The 17,463-nt window shown below is 40.5% G+C and overlaps 1 protein-coding gene across 3 annotated transcripts in view; it reads right to left on the bottom strand.

Annotated features, from left to right (window-relative positions):
* Nucleotides 1-12,489: 12,489 nt before the first annotated feature.
* LOC107382039 (synaptosomal-associated protein 25-A) overlaps nucleotides 12,490-17,463 on the bottom strand; it is an 82,202-nt gene continuing 77,228 nt past the window's right edge. For all 3 annotated transcript variants that reach the window (XM_015954011.3, XM_015954007.3, XM_015954008.3), the window contains exon 8: nucleotides 12,490-13,688. In XM_015954011.3, the coding sequence (XP_015809497.1) occupies nucleotides 13,620-13,688 (69 nt within the window). In that variant the 3' untranslated portion in view covers nucleotides 12,490-13,619. The remainder of the gene's footprint in view (nucleotides 13,689-17,463) is intronic.

Below are 17,463 nucleotides of genomic sequence, written 5' to 3'. Positions count from 1 at the left end.
GAAGGATCTGACCAGGAAATGCAAGACAGAATGGAAGGACAGATTATTGAGGAGATTTCATTCATCAGGAAAACACAGACTGCAGCTGTATTAGACCTAAACAGGCCAGTAACCCCAGAGGTGTTTTTACTCAAAACCCAAAGAAGATACTGCAAATGAACACATGCAATGCATTCTCACCACAGAGAAGCTGAAAATCCCACATTTGAATTCCACTATGTTTTATTAAGAAATTCAATAGAGCTTGTTTTCAAGTTTGAGCAAAAAGGGTGTTGATGTGTTAAAATAATTAGTATTTTTTCAAAACATTGTTTGTTCAGTAGACATTCGTGTAAAGCTGCTCTCAAGTTTCTGGAATAAATTTGTTTTAAACACAAAATATGTTACACATACTATAGTTTAACAGAGTGTTGATTTGCTTCTAAGACCTTTGGCATTATTATAATTTTGTGTACATAAACAACCAGGTTACTTCATTTCAAAGGTCACATAAAGTTAATTTATGTGCTTAGATTAAAAAAACTCCTACAATGTTTGACTAAAATGTTTTAAGAAGCACATTAAAGTTGAAACTCTTTGTTACCATTTTGAATTCAGGGGTGTCTGTTGTCCTTTTGATTCAAATGTTTTAAAACGCAGTTTAAACTGTTTTTGAACCATCTTAAATACGGGGTTGTCTGTTCTCTTTTTAGAAAGAAAACACTCTAGATTTTCTAAATCTTGTTCAGAAGACCTAGTTTACACTTCTTACCAGCTGGTGGCAGTAACGCACCAAGTCAATGTTTACCAAGAAGAAGAAGAAGCACGCAGCCAAGAAGTTTTTTTTTTTTATTTGCACAAAATATAATGTACAACAATTATGGCAATCTCTACAAAGAATCCGTTTTACCAACATGAGATAGTACCAGAACAGGCTGAATTCCAACATATAGAAGAAGGATAATGAACAGGAAGTACTAACAACAACAAATAAATAAATAAAATAAAAACAAACCCCAAACAGAACAAATAAGCAAACAAATGAACAAAAAGACCGATAATTAATTAAAGAAAAGCATTAAAAAAGTTTTACCTTAGGGGCTTTCTAACAGATTTAGTTCAACAATCATATGATTCAAATCCAGAGCTTTTTTTTGTCCATTAATTTAACAGATGAGAAAAGGAGGCAGAGTTCTTTGTGAAAAGTAAAATAAGACGGCTTTGTTTTCAGAAAACGACATTTGTGAATGAAGAATTTGCCCATAATAATTATTACATTTAAAACATTTTCAAGCTTCTTTTCTTTTGTTAGAGAACCAAACATAATATCATTTTTAGAAAATTCAAGTAAGTTTGGGATCTTAGGGAAGAGCCAGTAGTGCACATTGTTCCACAGGGCTTTACAGAATATACAGTCATAAAATAAATGCTCAGTTGATTCAATATCCCCATTACAAAAAGTGCAACAATTATCATCAATAGCGAAGCGACGTCTGAGAAATTCTTTGGAAGGGTAAACACCAGAGAGGATTTTGTAGTGGACCTCCTTAGCTTTGGGAGGAATGGGAAGTTTTAGGTAATTTTTTCTGATCTCTTTCTTTTGATCACCGGAGAACAGATGTGAGATGGAATTTGGATTGGATATATAATGGAAAAAAAAACATTAGTAAATAATTCCCCAATTTGGGAGTTTTTTAGACTGTTAGCTGTTATGTTATGCCCATTTACCAACAGTTCAGGGAGATCAGGGCATCTATAGTCAGGGTTTTGAAAAAGATTATATGCTGGATGTTTTGAGGGATAGCCTTAGTAATTTTTTGAAATTCTTTGTTATTTATTTGCAGATCATAATTGGCGGTAAAATCTTCTAATAAAATTTTACCTCTATCATTTAACAAGTGCATCACTGACCAGATGCCCTTATCGTACCATTTTTCCATAAAGATTGATTTGTTTCCAACTGTTATGTAACGACAGTTCCATAGGGGAGTGTTGTGTGGGCTATAGTTATGTTTGTATATTAATTTCCAGTATAATAAAACTTGCTGGTGAAAGGAAGAGAGCTTTATGGGGAGTTTTTTTTATGTCAAAGTCACATCTAAGTAAGAGATTAAATCCGCCTAGATCTGAGAATATTTTGCTTGGAATGTGAAACCAAAGGCTATTTTGACTTCTTAAAAATGACCTAAGCCAATTTATTTTTATGGTACCGTTTAAGCTGTCAAATTCAATAGCTTGCAAACCTCCATCTTCAAACCGTTTGACTAAATTACCTTGCCTAATTTAGTGGGTTTTGCGTTTCCATATAAAATCAAAGTTTAGCTGGTTGATAGCTTTGATTGCTGATTTAGGCACTCCTATCGCATATGCAGGGTATACTAGCCTGGAGATACTTTCCATTTTGGTAAGAAAAATTCTACCTAGAATCGATAAGTCTCTCTGAGCCCAGTTATTTAAATGAGTTCTACAGGTTTGAATTTTCTCCCAAATATAAAGGTTATCTAAATCATTCTTATTCTTGGTTATATACACACCCAAATATTTGACATTGGATTTAACAGGAATATTAAAAGTGTTAGAAATAGTACAATCATTTAAGGGTAAGACCTCACATTTGTTTAAATTCAGCTTTAACCCTGAAGCTTTCGAGAAAGTTTCAATAATCTGCAGGATTTTGGGGATTTCATTCAGGTTATTTAGGAAAATAGTTGTATCATCGGCTAACTGGCTGATAGAGAGCTCTTTAACCAGGATAGATATCTTACCAAACTCAGCATTTTTAATCAGTATGGAAAGCATTTCTGTTGCTGCGATAAACAACAATGGCGAGATTGGACATCCTTGTTTTATTCCTCTGCAAATCCTAAATCTTTGTGAGGTGCCGCGCGGAAGACACACTGAACTGTTTTACACGCACACTGTTTCTGTTTTCTTTTACAGTAATTTGATTAAATTAATGAAGTTACCTCCAAAACCGAACAAATCAAGGGCCTGAAACATAAATTCATGTTCTATCATGTCGAAGGCTTTGTAAAAATCTAAAAAAAGGACAAAACCCTGGTTTTCAATTAGGTAGTTGTAGTCAATCAAGTCCAATATAAGGCGGATATTATTATGGATTGAGCGACCTTTTATAAATCCAGACTGAGTGTCAGAAATAATTTGAGTTATGCCCGATTTTAACCTGTTTGCAAAAATATGTGTTAGAAGTTTATAATCATTATTTAATAGAGTAATTGGTCTTAAATTATCAAGAAGAGTCGGATCTTTCCCAGGTTTAGGTATGAGTGTAATTACCCCTTGTTTCATAGTGTGTGTGAGAGACCCATTTTCTAAAATTTCTGTGAGCATTCCAAACACAAGGCTTCTAATATGAACCCAAAAATGTTTGTAAAAGTTGCTGGTCAAACCATCACAACCTGGTGCTTTATCTTTGGGTAAAGCATTTAAAGCTCTATCTAACTCTTCAATGGTAATTTTGCCCTCACAGGTCTTTTTAAAATTTTCATCAATTTTAGGAATCAGGTGTTTGATAGATTGGAAGAATGTCTCAGCCAATGGTCTAGAGTATGAAGAGGAGTACAAATTACTGTAAAAGGTAAAGATTTCTTTAGATATTAATTGAGGGTCAGTGCACAGCCGACTATCAATTTGTAGACTATTTATAGCATTTCTCTCTTGTCTTATCTTTTCTAATCTACAAAAATATGCTGTACTTTTTTGCCACCCTCGATCCATTTGGCTCGGGATCTCAGATATGCTCCTTTGGCCTTTTTAGTATAAATATTGTCTAAAGAGGACTGTAGAATACTTCGACGTTGTTTGTCATTATCATTAAAAAAAGGGCTTCGAGCAGATGTAATTAAGTTCTCTGATAATTTCAGTTTCTTTTTGCTTGTTCTGATGAGTTATTAATTTACTGTGTTTAAATGAGATTTGACGTACTTTAAACAAAGAATTCCCATTTTTCTGTGTAAGAGCTTATGTTTACATTAGTTGAAATAAGTTCTAGTTGTCGAAGTATTTCGTTACTAAAATTTTCATTGGTAAGCAGGGATGAGTTAGACTTCCAGTAAGCTTTATTATAAGAGTTTTTAAGTTGAGGAGTGACACTAAAATGAATCACACAGTGATCGGTTAAAGGCGCAGCTGAGACACCCACATCTACACTATTCTGCATTAAGCTGTTTGAGATTAGCCAGAAGTCGATACGCGATTTAGCCGAACCATCAGGCTTGAACCACGAAAAGGACTGAACAAGTGGGTTTGCTAATCTCCAAGGATCTGTTAGGTTGAGATTTAGGCAGAAGTTGTGTAAAAATGAATTTATATGATGGGAATAGAATTTAGAGGGTGATCTATCAAGCCATTCGTCATAAACCATATTGAAATCTCCACCTAATATAAGATTGTTTGTGGAGTATTTGTGTGATAGTTCTTTTAGGTGATTGGTAATTTCAGTAAATAAAAGTTTGTTCTGAGCTACATTGTTGTAACCATAAACATTACATAGAATCAAAAAGCTATTATCCACTTTTAGCACACAAATTAGCCAATGGCCCAGACTGTCTTTCCTATGAGTTTCAATTTTATTACGAAAGTTTTTAAATAGTAAGGCTACCCCAGCTGATTTGTTAGTACCATGACAAAGAATTATTCTTTCCCCCCACTGACTAGACCAAAAAATTTCATCTGTCTCCACAGAGTGTGTTTCTTGTAGCAGTATACAGCTCGCATTTACATTTTTACAGAACAAAAATATAGATTTTCTTTTAACACTGTCTCTTAAGCCCCTGGTATTTAAAGACACACAGTTAAAATTTGAACTAAGGAATGACATAAAAGGGAAGTGAGAAAGCAAAATAGAAAGGTTGACTGTACTTCAAGTACCCAGATAAAAGTAGAACTCTATAAAATTGGGAGCACCCTTAAAACTGAATTCACAAAGTGCAAACGACCTCTATGAAAAATCATCATAGTAACGTACCAAATAGGTAAAATAAACAGTAAGTATTGAACCTGCCTATTTAAACTTTTGGCAATCTTATAATTTGGTTAAGGAACATGGCATAAATAGGATTGTTAGCAAAACATAACATACTCATGGAGTGATGTACTGACTGGTTATTTTGAATAGTTCGACAGTCACCCAGGGAATACCCGAACTGTGTTGATGTAACCGGTGTGCCCTCGGTAGTAGACGTTCTTCCCTTCAGCTCTGGCTCGCTCCATTTTGGGCCAAACTGCAGCTCTTGCCTCCCGGTCTATTTTGCAGAAATCTTGCTTGAAGTAGACGCCCAGCTCCTTGCACACCTGGGAATCCTTGGTCAGTTTCCAGAAAGCGTCTCGGTAGTGCCTCATGGTGAACTGAACTATTATTTGTCGGTGTCTACCTGCTTCTTTTTTCCCTAGACGATGGACGGTATCCACAGCGTTGCCCAGAGAGGAGGCCCAATGTGGCGCGATCTTAGCCAAGATGTCAATAACTTCTTTGCGGGTATCTTCAACATTTTTTTCTTTCCAGCCTTGGATTTTCAAGTTCCAGCGACGCATATATCGTTCCAGCTCCAACATTCTCTCTTTCAGCTCTGCGTTTTCTTTGTTAAGAGCAGGAATGTCTTTTTCCAACCCAGCCAGTTTAGCCTTACAGTCTTTTATATCGGCTGCGTTCATTTCAGCTAGCTTGGCAATGTTAGCCACCATTATCATGTTGTTATTTAGCTGCACACCAAAGTCATCAATCTTGTTTGTTAGCTTGTTAATAGCTTCTATTATGGAGCTGCTGGTTTCCACGCTTTGGGATACAGTACCTTTGCTAGGTGGTGGGGGTGCTTTGGTGGGCGTAGGTGGAGTTTTTTTTTTGGACTGACGGTGTTGAAGTCTCCATTGCATATTCGTGGTCAGAGGATGCGGAGCTCTTGGAGGCTACCGCTGACTTAGCTGAAGTTTCTGCTTTTTCCCGCGTCATCTTCTTCTCCTTTAAATGGCAGATTGGGTCAGTTCAAAAAGTTTTAAAAGGTGAATCTAGTCCTTAAAATGTATAGGCAAAAAAAGCAACCTATTTGGTATTCAAAAGTAGAGGTCCAAACAAGTTCACCGGGATTAGTGCACGACGGCTTAAAAAGGGTTGCCTGCCCCGACAGCCATCTTGCCGAAAAAAAAACGCAGCCAAGAAGTAGCATGCTAACCTGATGCTAACTAGTATTCGTGATGTAAACATTATGAGAAATACGTGCAAAAAGAAGAATTTACTAAGGTATCAAGCTGCAGGGCAGGATTTGGAAGATGACTTGTGGACGAAGTACGTTATTGGAGAACATTAACTGGACCGACGTAAGGATTGTTTTGAGATGGTGACTCTGTGGTGCGCAGGCGCAGCTAAGAACGGTGAGTTGCAAGTATTTTTCTAAGAGGTTCAGTAAAATTGGTTACTTTGTCTTAAGTTTTGATTGCATTTTTAATTGGCATACATAATCGAAATTAAACAATGAAGAATCTTAGTTTTTCAGTTAGTTATGTAGAACAAGTTGGTGACACAAAATGGCGGATTTGACCCGGAAGTATATGTATGTAACGTCCACCAGACAGATTATAAACATGCAAAGGGGTTGAAAAAAACACGGTTTATTACTGGGCCCCCCCAGAAAAACCCACTGCCCCTCCAGGTGAAGTCCTCTGGCGCCGGGTCTGCATTTAATTTTAATGGAGGTACAACATATGTGTGACTCAGGGAGGAGGAGGATCCCTTTTTTATTCCAGAAATCTTTATATTTTTTAAATACATTTTGGTTTGTTTGATCTATTTATAAAGGTTGTATATGTAAAATGTTTTGTTCCTATTATTTCTATTTTGAGGACACAACCTGTGAGAAGTGATGGGTTATGTATTGTTGTAGGGCTGTCATGGTTGACACGTCTCTACAACATTGCGTGGTCATCGGGGGCAGTTCCTAGGGAGTGGCAGACCGGGGTGGTGGTCCCCATCTTTAAGAAGGGTGACCTGAGGGTGTGTTCCAACTATAGGGGGATCACACTCCTCAGCCTCCCTGGAAAGGTCTACGCCAAGGTACTGGAGAGGAGGGTCCGATCGATAGTTGAATCTCAGATAGAGGAGGAGCAATATGGTTTTCGTCCTGGCCGTGGAACTGTGGACCAGCTCTGTACCCTTGCAAGGGTGATGGAGGGGGCATGGGAGTTTGCCCAACCAATCCACATGTGCTTTGTGGATTTGGAGAAGGCTTATGACCGTGTCCCCAGGGGCACCCTGTGGGGGACGCTTCAGGAGTATGGGGTGGGTGGCTTTCTGTTAAGGGCCATTCAGTCCCTTTACCAGAGGAGCGTGAGTTTGGTCCGCATAGCCGGTAGTAAGTCGGACCTGTTCCCAGTGAGGGTTGGACTCCGCCAGGGCTGCCCTTTTTCACCGGTTCTGTTCATCACTTTTATGGACAGAATTTCTAGACGCAGCCGTGGTGTGGAGTGTGTCGAGTTTGGTGGCAGGAGAATCTTGTCTCTGCTTTTTGCGGATGATGTGGTCCTCCTAGCTTCATCCAGCTCTGACCTTCAGCTCTTGCTGGGTAGGTTCGCGGCCGAATGTGAAGCGGCTGGGATGAGGATCAGCACCTCCAAATCTGAGACCATGGTTCTCGACCGGAAAAGGGTGGCTTGCCACCTCCGGGTCGGGGGAGAGGTCCTACCTCAAGTGGAGGAGTTTAAGTATCTCGGGGTCTTGTTCACGAGTGAGGGTAGGAGGGATCGGGAGATCGACAGGCGGATTGGTTCGGCGTCTGCAGTGATGCGGACGCTGAGCCGATCTGTCGTGGGGAAGAGGGAGCTGAGCCAGAAAGCCAGGCTCTCGATTTACCGGTCGATCTACGTCCCAATCCTCACCTATGGTCATGAGCTTTGGGTAATGACCGAAAGAACGAGATTGCGGATACAAGCGGCCGAAATGAGTTTCCTCCGTAGGGTGGCCGGGCTCAGCCTTAGAGATAGGGTGAGGAGCTCGGACATTCGGGAGGGACTCGGAGTAGAACCGCTGCTCCTCCGGATCGAAAGGAGCCAGTTGAGGTGGTTTGGGCATCTGGTCAGGATGCCTCCTGGACGCCTCCCCGGGGAGGTGTTTCGGGCATGTCCTGCCGGCAGAAGGCCCCCGGGTCGACCCAGGACACGTTGGAGAGGTTACATCTCCAATCTGGTCCGGGAACGCCTTGGGGTCCTGCCGGAGGAGCTGGTGGACAAGGCCGGGGAGAGGACGGCCTGGAGCTCCCTAATTGGGATGCTGCCCCCGCGACCCGGACCCGGATAAGCGGAGGAAGACGAAGACGAAGAAGACGAAGTAGTATCATTCATCCTTCAATCATGCACTTTAGGCTGTGGTAAAATAACTTTATGCAACATCTTATAGAATATGAATAAATCACACAATCTCTCGCTGTGTTAGGAATGAGTCTCATATGCAAGAACATCCTCATGAAGGAGACCACGCCTCCATATATGGGAGCGTATTACCATCAGTGCGCGGAAAAAAATTAAAGATCATTACCTTGTAATAAGGGGAAACATTCTCTCTAAAACGTAAATAAATCTCGTTTTAAAGAGAAACTGTCTTATTAAAACATGAAACGTTCTGTTTTAATGTGATATGTATGGCATCTTGTTTTAACAAGAAAGTTTCTCTAAATAACATGTTTTATGACTCGTAATAATGAGAAAGCTGTAAAAGGTGAAATGCAGACAACTAGCAGGATTTTTTAATCACTTCTAGAAGAAACAAAGGCCAAATCCCGATACTCGCACTCCCACACTTGCACTATTCATTGTGCGATCCTGACCAAGGGTGCGAGTGCTTAGGGTGTCCTGATTCTCAAGTGCGGAAGTTGATAACGCCTCTTGTGCACCCTGATCTGCACTTCACCCAAGTCCGCATTGATGGAAAACAAGCTCAAGTTTCTTTCCTGAACATATTTATTTTCTAATGAAAGTAGTTCATTTTATGACAGTTAGTTGATGCTCTAAAACTTTTAGACAAAGCAGCAACAGATGTAAAAAATTTAGAAATATTTGTTAGATTGTTTGTTTGTTTGAAAAATGTTAATAAAGTTTACATCATACATTGGTGATCTTCTCAGTCCCTACACCCCCAGCAGGTCCCTGAGGTCCAGTGATCGAAGCCTACTGGTTGTGCAGCGCACCAGGCTAAAGACCAAAGGTGACAGATCATTTGCTGCTGTGGCCCCCAGACTCTGGAGCCTGAGGTCAGTGGACTCAGAGGTCTCCTTTAAAAAACAGCTGAAAACTCACCTCTTCAGGCTGGCTTTTGCGTGACCTTCAACACCACCCTCCCTTTATTTTTATTCTTATCATTTTTTAAATCTTTTTTATATGTAAATTTTTTTGAAGCGCCTCGTGATTTCTATCTTGAGACTCTCTATATAAAAGATTGATTTCTTTCTTTCTTTCTTTCTTTCTTTCTTTCTTTCTTTCTTTCTTTCTTTCTTTCTTTCTTTCTTTCTTTCTTTCTTTCTTTCTTTCTTTCTTTCTTTCTTTCTTTCTTAGATGTAGTAATAAGTCAGAAGAACATGTTCCTTCACACTTTTGCCAGGTCGTCCTCCACTTTGAAAACAACGGAGAAAAAAGCCTGAGCCTTTACAATTTCTTTTCCAAGCAAAATAGCGGTTCTTCCGCTTTGTAGTTGAGGTGCAGCTTTCAAAGTAAAAGTTGACTTCCTGTTTGTGTCTTTTCACATTTAAAAACTTTGAAATGTTTTCACATTCACAAATGATGTGAATAAAATATACATCCTGATATTACACTTGCATGATCTTTCTGTGAGGTAAGTCTGTGCGTGTTTGAATGTTGTATTTGCCTACAATGAACACGACTTTTTGGTATGAAGAGTAGTCATTCTGTTGGCTTCGCTTGCTTGCTAAGCGCCTCGTGATTTTTTATCTTGAGAAGTGCTATAGAAATGATACTTTCTTCTTCTTCTTCTTTTTGTTTCAAGCACCATCGTTTGTCACTTTTACCCCAGTTGTTGTGGCGCTGCTGTACTTCCTAAGGTTTAACCCTTTAGGCGCCATAGTTTTTTCAGTAAAATATGAATTTTTTATATCACTATTTAAAGAGCTTGTAGCTTAAATCTGGTTAGAGATAGAGGAATGTTGTAAATCAGAAAAATCTTCAGTATGAGCCACATTTTGTGATAGGAACAAATTCACTCACATCATTTGCATATTATGACATCATCAGGTAGCAGCCATATCGGATTGCATCACATTAGCAGATTTTTTAAAAATGTTTTTGTCTCATTTTCTTAGTGTTGTTATTGTTTACGATACACATAAAATATTCCTATGTAGACATATATAACTATGTATGTATATATATAATATTTATGACTTTATTGGTATTTTGTTATGTTTACTGCAGATCAATCAAGAACACTGTTTCTGGTGCTTCAGTGTCATGAACACATTTCACTCATCCCTTCTATGGTTTATTTTGTTCATAATTGTTTTATATATGTATACATTTATAGACAGACAGACAGACAAACAAGTAGGTAGGTAGGTAGTGGCTGAATAGATCATCAGTTTTCACCGGCCCGATCACCGCCACCACATCCCCCCTCCCCCCTGGCACGGTGGATCAAAGGATCAAACCTGGTACGAGACCTCCCTCCGCCACTTCTCTTTGCCCAACGCGGAACATCGGACAAGATAAGGGCTGGATGGGCAGCTTGTGTAACCGTGTCATCGCTGACGCCGTCAGCGCGCAGCAACAGAGAGTCCGTCAGCCTGACGGACTCTCTGTTGCTGCGCGCTGAAGCCACGCTTTCCGTCTCGCTAGAAGACGGCAGATCATCCTCGGACAGGAAATATTCTTCCTCCGAATCCGAATCTGCCAGTACTAGATGAAGAGCTTCGTTAACACTGAACATTCCTCTCGGCATTGTGTTTTTTCCGCTACCACTCGCTCGCTCTCACTGATCTGACTGCTCTGACAACCTCTGCGACTGCTGGGCTGGGTTCAAGTTCTAAATACTTGAAAAGTTTGAATAGTAACACACCCACAAATGCTGCTTGGATTGAAGTTACAGGTGTCTGCCACCCCGCTGTGTAACGTATTAACTATGAGGGCTGATTTCTGCTGCTGTGGCTTATTAAATCCAACATTGCTGCTTGTCGCAATTCTGCGACTTTGGCGCTTAAAGGGTTAACACCAAGAACTGGAAAAGCTGCCTCGTTCATTCGGAGTAGATCTCCAAATCATACAACTGGCCTTTTACTGTTATAATCTTTCTCATTTTTATGAGTTTTTAACCTCCTGGAAAGAAAACCTAGAAATTAATGATAAAAACTACACATTACTTTGGTCAGAACGGTGGTTCAACACGTCTCATTGTGAGATGTGGTGTTCTTATGGAGGTGTCAGAGAGCTTCAAGAGTCTCATAGCTCTCTGACACCTCCATAAGAACACCAGAGGTGTGTCAGAGTCTGGGACTTTGTTAGCACTGATCTGCACATGGTTTTGGATCTATAACACTCATGGATGATACATGGCAGAACTTCTTCCCTTTGTTCCGCAGCTACTGAAGCTGAAAGTCCCATCAGAGCAGACTTTTTCAACACGCCAGCAACCCGAGGAACAATTGTGTTATGAAGCATGTCACGTGGAATCATCGGTGTGTGTGTGTGTGTGTGTGTGTGTGTGTGTGTGTGTGTGTGTGTGTGTGTGTGTGTGTGTGTGTGTGAGACGTGGTAAACTCTAATCCTCCCTAAACCATAGTGGATGTCCATTAGTGTGATGTGCTGCTACACATCTTTCCTCATCTGTCTCTTCCTCTGTGATCTTTGATTTCCTCGAAACGCAACATGCCCAACACAAGTTTTGACTTTATGAGTCTGTTAAGATTGATGATGTTAGATTAAGTTTATGAGTTCTGCAGACGAGCGAAAAATTAGATCTTACTGACTCTGCTAGGGTCTTTGTTCCTTTCACTGAACACAACTGACTTTAGAAGCTTTCTTACTGTTAAATGTGATTTCTAAAAGGCAGCGTGGGAAAAAAGTCATGTTTTGCCTCTGAGTCACCAAGAAGGTAGTGACAGACCTGTCCTGTACTCAGTTTTATGATGAAGGTGGAATGATGTCATCAAGTTGTGGGTGAGTCTCCACCTTAAGAGAGAGAGCGATGGTAGGACGTAGTGGTAGATGGAGAAAAAGATCAGCTGAGGTGACTCAGGCTCTTGATTAGGATGCTTCCAGGTCGACTTGTTCTGCAGGGTTTCAGGGACCTGCGGGTTTCTGGGGCAGACGTAGAAATTTCTGGAGGGATTTTGCTTGGGATCTGCAGAAGGAGATGAAGGTTGTTGCTGGGCAAACGAACATCTGGGCTTTTCTCCACGATGCCCCATCCTAAACATAAATTATGGATGGAAGATTCCATTGTGATGTCACCACATTCACTCAGTCGCTGTAGCACCTCACATAAACAAACCAGAAGCATGGTTCCGTTCTACAGTTTTGATGATTTTATTGGCATTTTACCAAGGTACATTTTATTTTACAGTGATGGTCACAGTCTGGAAAGACATGAAACAGAGTGGCACTGTTGCAGATAAACATCAGCTTCCTGTGAGTGGCCTACATTTGTAGCATATTTTCCTGGATAAATGGATTATTCAGTATGTTTGAGTAGGTGAAGGACATGCGTGACACTTTTCGATATTGAAAGGGTTTAATGATGGGTTGCTGTTACGTGAAGAGGTCATTGACCTTTCTCTAAATGTGCTAGACACTAGCACTCACTTCAGCTGACCTTTGGTCTCCCTTTAAAAACGGCCTCTCAGGCCTTCGTGTTTCCGTTTCAAACCACACATTAATGTAACTTTGCACACATATACTGAGTTTTAAGCAAAATTAAGTTTTATCAGATTTTAATGCATGAATAAATGATGAAACCCTTGTTTTTGAGTGGTTAGATTCAGCTCCCTGAGGAAACGGATAACACTATTCAACCTATGGCATTCAGTTCTTTCAATACTGTCCCATTTGTGTGGTTGGTAAACCACTGGAGCGAAGTCCATTCAGATAGTACAAATCCTTTTGTTTTTACTTCCTCACTAATAAAATCTGAGCAGCTTTACATCTTAATGAAACATCTTTGAACAGTGGCCTAGTTGTACTACTTATTCCACAAATATCATATATATGGCCTTATCATGTAGCTTCATGACATCCTATCTGATCAGTGTTATGAATATGCAATACCAGAATACTGACTGAGGGAAACAAGGTGAACGCACAGATTGTTTTACACAAAAACTTAAAAAAAAGAGAATGAAGAGAAGACGAGTGATCTAAAGCAAAGATGCACTATGTACAGCAGGGAGATGGTTGGAGAGGATGTTGTGTAACTAGAAAAATCCAAAGAGCGACATCACTGAACAACACTGACAAAGGGGGGTGGGGGTGGGGGGTGAATGATATGTGCATGTGTGCAAACTTCTACCAGTATCACAATAAAAGCATGACTTTGCAGTGCCTGCTGTCATTATTGGTGTTGGGGGCAGGGCTGGGTTTGGTCGCTGTTGTTATTCTGAGGGGTTTAAAGGGAAGAAAGCACTTTAAGCTGCAGTTTAGCCACTTCCCAGCATCTTTGTAGCACGCTGGTTGGCCTCGTCGATCCTGGTCTTGTTGGAATCGGCCTGAAAGGGAAAAGATATACAACTTAGTTACAGGAGAGATGTTGTAGAATGTACAACCTAAGAAAGGGTTTAAACTCTGTCTAATAGTTTATCTCAGCAATGAGACCAACAGTATGAAAATAAGCATGTAGTATAAAGTTGATGTAAAGATTTATAAGAGATTACTTTATTCCTCCCTAGAGGGAAATAGATTATAATTTAAATGCGTGGTTCACTCATTTAATCCATACATTTAGATGTTTTATCTTCACAAATCAAGCCAGGAGGAGTTCTGCTGTGTGGTGGAGTTGCTAATGCTAACTTGTTACCTTCTACTAATTGAGTGTTTTTAATACATTTGCAGTAGTTTTGGGTAGGAATGGATGCCTTTTAAGTTGTGCTCTGGGGAAAAGAAGCTCCAGTACTCCTGTTTGAGGACAGAAAATTCAGCCAGAGGAGAAAGTAGCTTCAGACGACCACATTTGGAGTCTTGTTTCCTGATATTTGGAGATCTCACCTCTGATTGTCTAACAGCAGTGCAGCTCTACCCCTGACTCCCTTTACTCTGCATCTCTGATGTTTTATCTCCACAAATAACTCAAGCCTGAAGGAGTTCTGCTATGTTGTGGAGTTACTAATGTTAACGACTAGCCTCTACTAGCTGGGACATTCTCTGCTGTTTCCTGGACGCTAAACCAACAACAGCCTTCCCCATTGTGAGTCAAGATGGGTGAGTCCATGAATGTTAAGTGTCACAACCAGAACTTGGAGGACCTGTGATGACACCAAACACAGTAAGCATTTAAAAAGTCTATTAGCCAGGAGCTAAGACGTGGAGGTGTTACCGGGGTAATACTCAGGTAAGGGCAGAGACAAAGACAGGTGTGGGTCGAAGCCAGATCGGGAATAAGCATGTACAGAGACGTGGCCGAAGACAGGCGAGGGTTGTGGTGGCAGGCAGAGTCCTTGGCAAGGGTCAGGCATGGAAACGAGGTCAGGAAGCTATGATACAGGCAGAGGTTGGAGTGCTGGAGAATTTACTGGCATGAGCATTCAATAATCTGGCACTGAATGGTTGGATGGCTGGTTCTTAAGTAGTAGGGGAAGCAGGTGTGTGTGATGAGCTGAGGAGTCAGGAGCAGGTGAAGTGGATGAAGCTGATGAGACGCAGGCTGGGATTGCTGTGGAAACTGGGTTGGCTGGGACTAGATGAGGGGGCCAGGTATGAAGCATGAAGGCTGATGAGGTGAATGATGGTGCATGGAGGTCAAGGCGTGGCAGGATCATGACCATTGACATATATATATATATATATATATATATATATATATATATATATATATATATATATATATATATATATATATATATATATATATAAATGGACAATGGGTTTCCATAGACTCCAATAACACGTTTTTGAGGAAAAATGGGAGGTGGCCAACACCGCCATTTTGACAGTGTCACAGGTTCCATCAAGCCCAGACAATTGCACAAAAAGGAAGAGAGGTGGAGCTGAGGATGGGGCTGTAAGGCTGGGATCAAATGACGACACCAGGTCAAACTAGCTACAAGCTAACCTGAAGCTAACGCAAAGCTAACGCAGAGGTGCGAGCTAAGCTAATGGAGGTAGCTACCTAGCTACAACCGGGGCTAACTCTGTGGAACACCATCGACCTGAAGCTCACATGGAGTTTGTGTGAAGGTTTGTGGCACTTTTTCATGAAAACTATCTTTCTGTGAATAAAAAAGTATGAAATCGATAAGTTTATGTTATTTCCTTAATGAAAATATATTTTGCTTTAAGCAAGTTTTCAATATTTTTAACGTACCGTATTTTCCAGACTATAAGTCACTCCGGAGTATAAGTCGCACCAGACATAAAATGTATAATGAAGAAGAAAAAAACATTTATAAGTCGCACTGGACCATAAGTCGCATTTTGGGGGGACATTTTATTATTTTTATTACAAAATTTGAGACCAAGCGTTTCACATTGCAAGACAAGTATCGGTAACAATAACAGAATAAACAACGCGGCGCAGCAGAGCGCCACGGTCTCCAGCAGAGGATGGCAGTGTTTAAAACCCTCCCAGCGGGACAGGGGAGCTCATTCCTGGGTCGGAGCCAGCCCGCAGCAGCGTGCCACATTGTCCAGCAGGTGATGGCTGTGTGTTTTTAGTTCCCTGCGGGTCAGGGGAGCTCACTCCTGGGCTGGTGTTACACTAAATTCTGCGACCCATCACAATTTGTGACCCCAGGGGGCAGTGTTGCGTTTTGTTGCGTCTGTAAATCCTGAATTGGCATAAAAGAAGAAGATGCTACGTTAAAACCGTAAACTATGTAAGCTTTGAGGAAGTTGTGGTGCACGGACCATGGTCACACAATATGATAGTGACTATCACATAATCTGACCACCTGCATCTCAGTAATAATGCAGATGTCAGAGGTCAAATGCACTTTTTTTTATAAACTGCATCATCAGAGAAGTTACCAGAAACAGTTTGTGTGATGTAAAAGTAATTATAACTGAAGTTACAGTAAGGTCACACAATATGATAGTGACTATCACAGAATGTGACCACCTGCATCTCAGTAATAATGCAGATGTCTTTAATTTTCACTAAAGATAATAACAAAAAAAAAAGCGTTTTGTGATGTTTGTGCCATTGTATTTCCCTTTTATCTCCACCAGTACATATGAGTGGCATTGGAGTGACAGAAGAAAAAAAACGTAATAACCAGATAATCTGTAGTGGTTTCTAATAAACTGAGGATGTGGATCACAACAATTTATTTCAATAAATGGAGGTTCTGAACATTTTACCTGCGGACTTCGCATGTTGTAAAATCAATGTTTAACGTTAGCAAACATTCCTTGTCAAAGCCCTGCTTATCGCTGCATTTCTTGTCCCGTTTGTTTGCAATAAACATTAACAAATGCTCTTTTTAATATCCATGGTCCGTGCCGCACAACTTCCTCAAAGCTTACGTAGGTTACGGTTTTAACGTAGCATCTTCTTCTTTTATGCCAATTCAGGATGTACAGGTGCTGGCCAGTAAATTAGAATATCATCAAAAGGTTGAAAATATTTCAGTAATTCCATTCAAAACGTGAAACTTGTACATTATATTCATGCAATGCACACAGACCAATGTATTTCCAATGTTCATTACATTTAAATTTGATATTCATAAGTGACAACTAATGAAAACTCCAAATTTGGTATCTCACAAAATTAGAATATTCTGAAAAGGCTGAATATAGAAGACACCTGCTGCCACTCTAATCAGCTGATTTACTCAAAACACCTGCAAAGGCCTTTAAAAGGTCCCTCAGTCTTGTTTTGAAGGCACCACAATCATGGGGAAGACTTCTGACTTAACAGCTGTCCAAAAGACAATCATTGACACCTTGCACAAGGAGGGCAAGACACAAAAGGTGATTGCTAAAGAAGCTGGCTGTTCGCAGAGCTCTGTGTCCAAGCACATTAACAAACAGGCGAAGGGACGGAAAAAATGTGGTAGAAAAAAGTGTACAAGCTCTAGGGATAACCGCACCCTGCAGAGAATTGTGACGACAAACCCATTCAAAAATGTGGGGGAGATCCACAAAGAGTGGACTGCAGCTGGAGTCAGCGCTTCAAGAACCACCACGAGGAGACTCATGAAAGACATGGGATTCAGGTGTCGCATTCCGTGTGTCAAGCCACTCTTGAACATGAAACAGCGCAAGAAGCGTCTCGCCTGGGCCAAGGACAAAAAGGACTGGACTGATGCTGAGTGGTCCAAAGTT

This window comes from Nothobranchius furzeri, chromosome 9 (genome assembly GCF_043380555.1).
Source record: "Nothobranchius furzeri strain GRZ-AD chromosome 9, NfurGRZ-RIMD1, whole genome shotgun sequence".
Taxonomy (NCBI): Eukaryota; Metazoa; Chordata; class Actinopteri; order Cyprinodontiformes; family Nothobranchiidae; genus Nothobranchius; species Nothobranchius furzeri.
Note: the sequence above shows the minus strand (reverse complement) of the source record. Positions and strands in the feature narration are given on the sequence as shown.